The sequence below is a fragment of the Beta vulgaris genome, chromosome 8, assembly GCF_026745355.1.
Source record: "Beta vulgaris subsp. vulgaris cultivar EL10 chromosome 8, EL10.2, whole genome shotgun sequence".
Taxonomy (NCBI): domain Eukaryota; kingdom Viridiplantae; phylum Streptophyta; class Magnoliopsida; order Caryophyllales; family Amaranthaceae; genus Beta; species Beta vulgaris.
This window is the reverse complement of record NC_079209.1, coordinates 46,499,130-46,507,294: the sequence shown is the minus strand read 5'-3', so window position 1 is coordinate 46,507,294 and position 8,165 is coordinate 46,499,130. Positions and strand designations below refer to the sequence as shown.

The 8,165-nt window shown below is 37.1% G+C and overlaps 1 protein-coding gene across 1 annotated transcript; it reads left to right on the top strand.

Moving 5' to 3' along the window:
- The first annotated feature begins 464 nt into the window (after positions 1–464).
- LOC104884241 (transmembrane 9 superfamily member 7) lies at positions 465–7,866 on the top strand. The gene is made up of 7 exons (XM_010668859.3): positions 465–731; positions 1,453–1,617; positions 1,768–1,877; positions 2,021–2,126; positions 2,208–2,320; positions 6,210–6,351; positions 6,434–7,866. The coding sequence occupies exons 1-7, from the start codon at positions 618–620 to the stop codon at positions 7,589–7,591; spliced, it is 1,908 nt and encodes a 635-aa protein (XP_010667161.1). The 5' UTR covers positions 465–617; the 3' UTR covers positions 7,592–7,866.
- The last annotated feature ends 299 nt before the right edge of the window (positions 7,867–8,165 follow it).

Sequence of the window (8,165 nt, the reverse complement as noted above, 5' to 3'; positions counted from 1 at the left end):
CCCTAGTACTGAGTTATACAGAATGTAATCTTCCTGTGTAGTATCATGGTCTTCAGACTCTATCTGAATACCTACTCTTCTAAGGTTGCTGTTTTCATTAATAGGATTGGGAGCAAAGTTATTGTGTGGATAATATGGAAGGTAAGGATCATCCATCGTGGATGATGTTTGGGAGTGGATGTATGGACTGGGGGAAAGAGTAGGGTTTACACTCGTCTATAGAACTTTAGGATTCTAGAGAGAGATGGTCTCCTTTTAGAAAGAGAATTTTTTTTTTTTCCTAGTATGTACTTATGCAACTTTATATTGTATTTACCCAATATCAAAAAAGAAAAAGTCCACTCTATATTTCGGTTGAGGGGGAACTTTACGTAATTTTTTTTTTCTAACACTATGTCTACGTCCATGTGCAGAGTAAAAATTGAGTGGAAAACTTAAATTTCACGAATTCCGTGCCTTTGCTTCTTCTCTCCTCTACTACCCACGGGGACACCCACTATATACGCTTCATTTCTCACTCGACAGTTTCTTTTCTCCCACTCTGCAAATTCAATCGCAACTTTCCTTCTCTCTCTCCTCTCTTTCTCTCTCCCCTGATTTCGATCTGAAGATCGAAGATGGGAATCCATGGCAGTAGCTCATGGATCTTCTCTCTCCTCTGCGTTTTTCTCTTCTTCGCACAAGCTCATTCCTTTTACCTTCCTGGTGTTGCACCTCAAGATTTCCAAAGGGTTTGTTTGTTTTTTTTACTCTTCTTCTCTAATCTAATCTCTTTTTGTCGGTTCATTTCTTAAATTATTAAGTCTTTCTTACATTTTGATTTGTTTTGATTTAATAGTGATTATGCATTGTTGATCTGATGAATTTAGGGATCTAGGATCTGAGCTCTTTAATTATTATTTTGTGATCTAGGTTTTTTTATTTGTGATATTTGATCTAGGTTTTGTGATGTTATGTTGTGCTGTGTGTTTGGTTGATTTGAATCTATCGCAAGTGGTTTTGCTGTTTTTAGAGGATCTTTGGTTTTCAGTGATTATCTCACTTTGAGCTGTGTATTTTACGACTTTCTGTAGAATTTTAGATATTTTAGTGTTGAAATTGCGTCATACTGTCATAGTATATGATGAATGTAGTCGGGCATTGTAATGCCGTTTACCACCAAAGCGGATTCTTGATTTGTTAATTTGAGGATCAGAAGATTTGAGTGAATTGGATATGAAAGGCATCCAGTTAATTTGTTTTGTTGGATGTGTTTGTGAAAATGTATCAATTTTCAAATGTTTAGTTTGCTTATTGGCCAGTTTAGCTTTTCAGTACACTGCCCTATTTCTATTTGTTGCGGCGTTTAGGTTATGGCACATTGTTCTTCAATCCGAATGAGTAAAATGTTTATTCATGCTATTTTTTTTAAAAAAATTCATGGAGTGAAGAATTGTTGTATCTTTTGTGCAGGGAGATCCTCTTCAAGTTAAGGTCAATAAGCTTTCGTCTACAAAGACCCAGCTTCCTTATGACTACTATTTTTTGAAATACTGTAAGCCTCAGAAGATCGTCAACAGTGCGGAGAATTTGGGAGAAGTTCTTCGTGGTGATCGCATTGAGAATTCTGCGTATACCGTAAGCTTGCTTTTCTTTTTTTGTTAGAAAATCAGAATATAGTTTCATCAGTGTTTTTCAGTTTCCACTGTATACTAGTTCTGGATCACAACAGTCATTGTGATGTGTGCCATTTTGCATTTCTAAGTATCTTTTTTATTGGTTTAACAGTTTAAGATGAGAGAGGAACGAGCATGCCAGGTGGGTTGCCGTGTAAAATTGGATGCCGAGGCTGCAAAAAATTTCAAGGAGATGATCGATGATGAGTATCGAGTTAACATGTAAATTACCTGTGGTCAATTAGGCAAATCTTCTTTTGTTTATAATCTAGTGTCATCTTTTCCCCTGAATAAAAATACTGTAGTTCAAGAATATAATCCATGGCTTGCTTCTGTCTGCTTACATTTCTATTGTGGTATAACAGGATTCTGGACAACCTTCCAGTTGCTGTGATAAGGCAACGTAGAGACGCACAAGCAAAGGTCTACGAGCATGGGTTTCGTGTAGGATTTAAGGGGAAGTACTCTGGGGTAAGCTGTATTCAATTCCATTTACATGTGGCTGTTTTTCTGCTCTGTTTACCTGAATTTATTTTGATCTTGCTTTAACAGACTAACGAGGAGAAGTACTTTATCCATAACCATCTTATCTTCAAAGTTATGTACCACAAGGATCTGGAAACTGACGTTGCTCGTATAGTTGGTTTTGAAGTTACTCCTCTGAGGTTTTCTTCCTATCTTTGTTGCAACATTGATTGTTTCATGTTCTATACATTCTTTTATGGATGCAGGGTGGTTCCATGTTTGCTTTTTTCTTTGGTGAAACGTTTGCTTATTTTTGTTTTCCTCATTAATTTAATTGCGTCCATGTTGCTTTAAGGTTTCATACATGTATTTACTCAGTACTTTTACGGCATGTTCGGTAGTTGGTTATAAATGGTGGTAACGGGAATAAATTTGTATGTAAAATTGTAAAGAAAATCTTTGTTCATTCTCATGGTAATGCTAATTTATCCTAAATTGTCTATTTTTCTTCTTGAATTTTCATTCCCATTGAATATCACCTTGTAGATGGTAATGAGTGGTAATGAAAATTGCTTCCCCTTGGAGAAAAAAACGCAAGGTTAGGGGTGAGATTGTTTCCCCATGGAGAAAAATCACACAAACTTGGGGTTTGAAATTGCCTCCACATGGAGATATTAAGGGTCTTTCTCTTGTAACATTACACTTAAAATTCATTCCCATCATTTATTAATAACTACCAAACAAGACGTTAGGGGTATCATTCAATTGTCCTTAGATTGCACTTTGGGGATAAATTTATAGCCTTACTCTGACAGCAGAAATTTTTTGCATATAAAATTCACTACAAGATTTTTTGTTCTTTAGTGTAATGTGTACCGTTTATGTCTGACATAATGCAAGTATGTTATCTAAGTCAAAGGTGGTTGGGGACCTGTTTTAACTGCTGATTTTTTGCTGGCTGTCTAATGAGGCAGTGTGGACCAGTGGAAGTAGCTTTCAATATATATCTCCAATACGAACTGCCTGGGTCAGATTATTGTAGCAATGATGCTTATGATGGCATAGTATATTTTCTTTACCTTTAAATCCCTGAAATTATCTTATCTTTTAGATACAATGTGAACATAATCACATATCTAAACTTATGATGGCATAGCATATTTTCTTTACCTTCAAATCCCTGAAATTATCTTATCTTTTAGATACAATGTGAACATAATCACTTATCTAAACTTTTTAGAACGTGTCTTTAGCGGTGAATTGAATTCACTAGCCGTTATATCAACCTATTAGCCTTTATGTGAACTTATATCAACTTATTAAACTTGAAACTTACTTTTTAAAGGTGAAAGAGCGTAGTCTCATATGCTTATCAGTTATGCCACAAGTAAGCTTCAATTAAAGCTACATAGCTCCATCAAATTTTTATCAGCTAGCGCTTGAAAGACAAAACTTAAGTAAAACTGTATCGAAATACTAGGTTTGTATCATTAGAATATTATAATAGATGTATAGGTTCTTTTACTCTTAAGATTGGGTCTATTCTCGTCCACTAACAAAGGCAAAAAATGCTCTTTAGTTGAGTTAATGTCCCGTTTGCATGATGGTTGGCTGCTCTTCATCTCTCGTGCTCTGCATTGCCTAATTTTGGCTTGATTAGCTGATTACAACCTAAAGGCTAAAGGCCTTTTGTTGATGGACAAGCCAAGGGCTCCATGTTGATACCAGATCCTCAATGTATATTGGCTATCCGAGCTCCAAACAGAAATATATAGACCCTCTTTACCTATTTTATATTTGCGAGGAGGGGGGGGGGGTGGAGCATGTAATTACTTCCTTATCAGAGCTAATATGTAATGAAGAATTCCAAGGATGAACATATGTACTGGATTCATCTCCTTGTGGCGCCTAGTCTGGATTGGCCAACTCAAGAAGAGTACTACAGTCTACATTTATGGGTATTATCTTGTGAGTGAGAGGATCTTGGCTTCAATTGCTTTATGGCTTTCATGTTGGTGGTCCATATTTTTAACTTGGAATCAACGAAAACTTTTTTTTATCTTTCCCACAAACTTAATGGTTGATCTTGAACTTCTCTAATAGCCAAACTTCCAACTCATGTGAAAGGCAATTGTATTATACCTTGTACAAAAATTAGTATTGCTATATGCAAGTCAAAATATCTCAGGTAGTAGTTCTTCCCCCTTGCCATTCAATCCCTTTTTTCAGTTCTACCCATTTTCTGTTTTCAAGTGTCCTTCTAAGTTCTACCCACTTCCAATTTATTTTCCTCTTTTTCCCTCCTTTGGCACGAGGCCACGACAGAACCATTTGATCTTTTTGAACCCGTTAATTTATTTTCCTATTTGTTTAACACTTCGTTCTATCTCTAAAACGTGCAAAAAACCCAAATGGTAATCACTCTTTTCTGTCCTTGGATTTATTTCCAGACTATATATGTTTTTCTATCTTAATACCGTCTTTTTTTCTTCTTCGGAATTCTATGTATACATGTAAAAATGAAGCTATGAGCTGAGATAGTAAGTCGGTATAATTGGGTTTTGATTAATGAGGGGTGATTATGGACCTTTATTTGTGTGTGTGTGTGGGGGGGGGGTAATCGGAAGAATATAGTTAAGCCATGTACGGCAGCTGTGATAAAACATGGAAAATGGTGCATTATATGGCCTAGAAAAGGAATATGGAGGAAGTTTGAAATTTTGAATTGGTGGTTTGTTGTTTTCTTGACTTTGACTTGTAAAGACTAAAGAGTAAATGAAGATGGGAAGCTCCAACAGTATTGCCACAGATTTTCTCATGTACACTTGCACATAAGAGATTTCACCCATTTGGTTTGGTGGCCCCTCCTCCAAGTCCTAAGGTAGGACTAAGTTTGGGATTGGATAGAAGAGAGAGAAAGAGTATATTTTGGCAGAGTAAGGGCTCTCCGATTGACATCATCCCCTTTAGGAATATATGTGGTTTTGGGAGCTCTCCAATAATTTAGCTAAGTGGAGATGCTGGCGCTCTCGCAATTTTTTAGGAACATTGCCCACTTAAATGAGGTTATTGAGGGCCTTTTGGACTCTTGAGCTAGCCAAGTTGAGCATCTTAGTGCCTTGCTTGGAAGTTATCTTTAAGAGTATTTTTCTTGAGGAATATTCTGTGATGTCTAGTTTCATTTATGATGTGCCATAGGTCAATTAGTGACAAATTTAACTTTATTAGTTAAAAGAAAATTATCTTTTTGCCCCTTAATATATATGTCTTGATACCATGTGGCTTGATTAGCTCGGGCCCTCATTTAGAAATTTGGTGAAGATCTTGCTACTTGGTATAGTCGGCCTGTTCAGTTTATGGATATCATTTGATCTTATCTTCAGCCATTGATTCGGTCATGTTGCGGCCTGTTGATTTAGAAGCTAGAAATTGCACGCCCATCATGCTTGAGGAATTTAGAATTATCCTCATAGTGGAAGTGAATCTTCCGCTATGCGTAAAATATCCTTTGGCTACCTTGTTACAAGGTTTAGTTGGATTGATTCACAGATCATTATCTGTTGCCATTTTTACAGAGATCTACTTATTTGAAGTGAATTTTATTTAATCAACTGTAGCTTATTGCTCAGTCAGCTTGCAAGGTGATATAACAACCTGTTTTTAGTTTCTATTTATAGCTTGATTAATTTATTGCCTTGTCCGGTGCTTGGTCCAAAGAAGTGAATAAGGCCGGATAAGGGAAGGAAGCATTCCAGGGAATAATGGTTTTTAAGCACACACACAGACCTCCCTTCTAAACTATATACAGCTTGTTGATTTTATATTCTTTCCAAGACATTAGGATACTGTTACGTAGAAATTGGGTTAATGAGGAGGGCAAATATATTCAATTCAATTTTCTTGCAACATTTCATCCATGCTTAACTCATATCAACATTGATGAGCCAGCCATTATAGATTGCTTGTTGGTTATTTTTCTGTTTCTTTTTTAAAAAAATCAGCATCTATTTATTGCAGACATGATTTCATTATTCTATGAGCATGCCTCTGCATTGGCTATTCACTAATTCTTATTTGCTCCTGTAACAGTATTGCTCATGAGTACAAGGAGTGGAAAGATGAAGATACTCAATTGGCAACATGTACGAAAAACATTATTCAAAGTGGCACCCCACCACAAGAGGTTGATGTTGATAAAGAGGTTGTGTTTACTTATGATGTCACATTTGAGGTATGTTCTTCTCTAAACATATGAATTACATTTTTTTTCATGTTTCTTCCTCGCCTCATTTTTTCTACTCTGATCTATTCAGGAGAGTGACATTAAATGGGCATCTAGATGGGATACATATCTTCTGATGAATGATGATCAAATTCATTGGTTCTCCATCATCAACTCCTTGATGATCGTCCTTTTCCTCTCTGGAATGGTTGCCATGATAATGATGCGAACACTTTACAGAGACATAGCCAACTATAATCAATTGGAGACTCAAGATGAGGCTCAGGAAGAAACTGGCTGGAAATTGGTTCATGGGGATGCTTTCAGGCCACCGCTAAACTCTAGCCTCTTGTGTGTGTATGTTGGAACTGGTGTTCAAATCTTTGGAATGACCCTAGTCACTATGATGTTTGCACTGCTTGGATTCCTTTCCCCTTCTAACCGTGGTGGGCTAATGACTGCAATGGTTCTATTGTGGGTCTTTATGGGTTTGTTTGGTGGTTATTCCTCAGCTCGTTTGTACAAGATGTTCAAAGGCACTGAGTGGAAGAAGAACACGTTGAAAACTGCCTTCATGTTCCCTGGAATACTCTTTGGCATTTTCTTTGTGTTGAACGCCCTGATTTGGGGGGAGAAATCATCAGGTGCTGTGCCTTTTGGGACTATGCTGGCGTTGATGCTGTTGTGGTTTGGCATCTCAGTTCCATTGGTTTTTGTTGGCAGTTATTTGGGATTCAAAAAGCCACCCATGGACGACCCAGTCAAAACAAATAAAATCCCTAGGCAAATACCTGAGCAGGCTTGGTACATGAAGCCCATATTCTCTATTCTTATAGGAGGCATCCTTCCCTTTGGAGCAGTCTTTATCGAGCTTTTCTTTATACTGACATCCATATGGCTGAACCAGTTCTACTACATTTTCGGCTTCCTTTTCATTGTTTTTGTCATCTTGATAATCACATGCGCTGAAATTACCATAGTGCTCTGCTACTTCCAGTTGTGCAGTGAAGATTATCATTGGTGGTGGAGGGCATACTTGACAGCTGGTTCCTCTGCCCTTTACTTGTTCTTGTACTCCATCTTCTATTTCTTCACAAAGCTGGAAATTACAAAGCTGGTTTCTGGGATCCTTTACTTTGGGTATATGCTCATTGGTTCATATGCGTTCTTTGTACTGACTGGCACAATTGGATTCTATGCGTGCTTCTGGTTTGTTAGAAAGATCTACTCTTCGGTGAAGATTGACTAGTCATTGCAATAAGGCAAGATTTTTAGGGTTCTATCGAGTGAGTTCTCAGCGGGATTCCACTCCAAATTGCAGAAGAACGAGGTAGGAAGATTTTTTGCTGTAGATTTGTATGTTCTTTAAAATCAGTTGAGAGCTTCAGCCCCTGCGGAAAAAGATGTGATTTTGCAGGGGCTAGTGTAGGTCATGCCTTGTATTAATGTGCTTCAGATTATTACTTCTCATAGTATTGTGACTGGATCACATCTTTATATATCATACTGCAATGTTTTTCTTAATTTTAGCTCAAATTGCATTTTTTTAATGCTGGTTTATTATTGGTGAATGGTGACAACACAAAGTATTTGTTACTTCTTAGTTCTTAGTATTGCCTTCGTACTGTTACGCTTTCATTAGCTAATCAGTAGTATAAAAATCATGCTTTCTCTTGTTGTCCCACCATATTACAGCGCCATTTGCGACGAAGTGCATGTTAATATGTATGTTCACAGAGATGAGAGATTTTAGAAACGCTCAAGCACTAAGATAACACCATTTCTGAACCAGTTATACTAAGATAACACCATTGCTGATCCAA

Coding starts and splice junctions, on each gene's coding strand:
- LOC104884241 (XM_010668859.3), top strand. CDS start 618: ATGGGAATCCATGGCAGTAGCTCATGGATCTTCTCTCTCCTCTGCGTT. Junction 1,618..1,767: donor TTGAGAATTCTGCGTATACC/GTAAGCTTGCTT, acceptor TTGGTTTAACAG/TTTAAGATGAGAGAGGAACG. Junction 2,321..6,209: donor TTTGAAGTTACTCCTCTGAG/GTTTTCTTCCTA, acceptor CTCCTGTAACAG/TATTGCTCATGAGTACAAGG.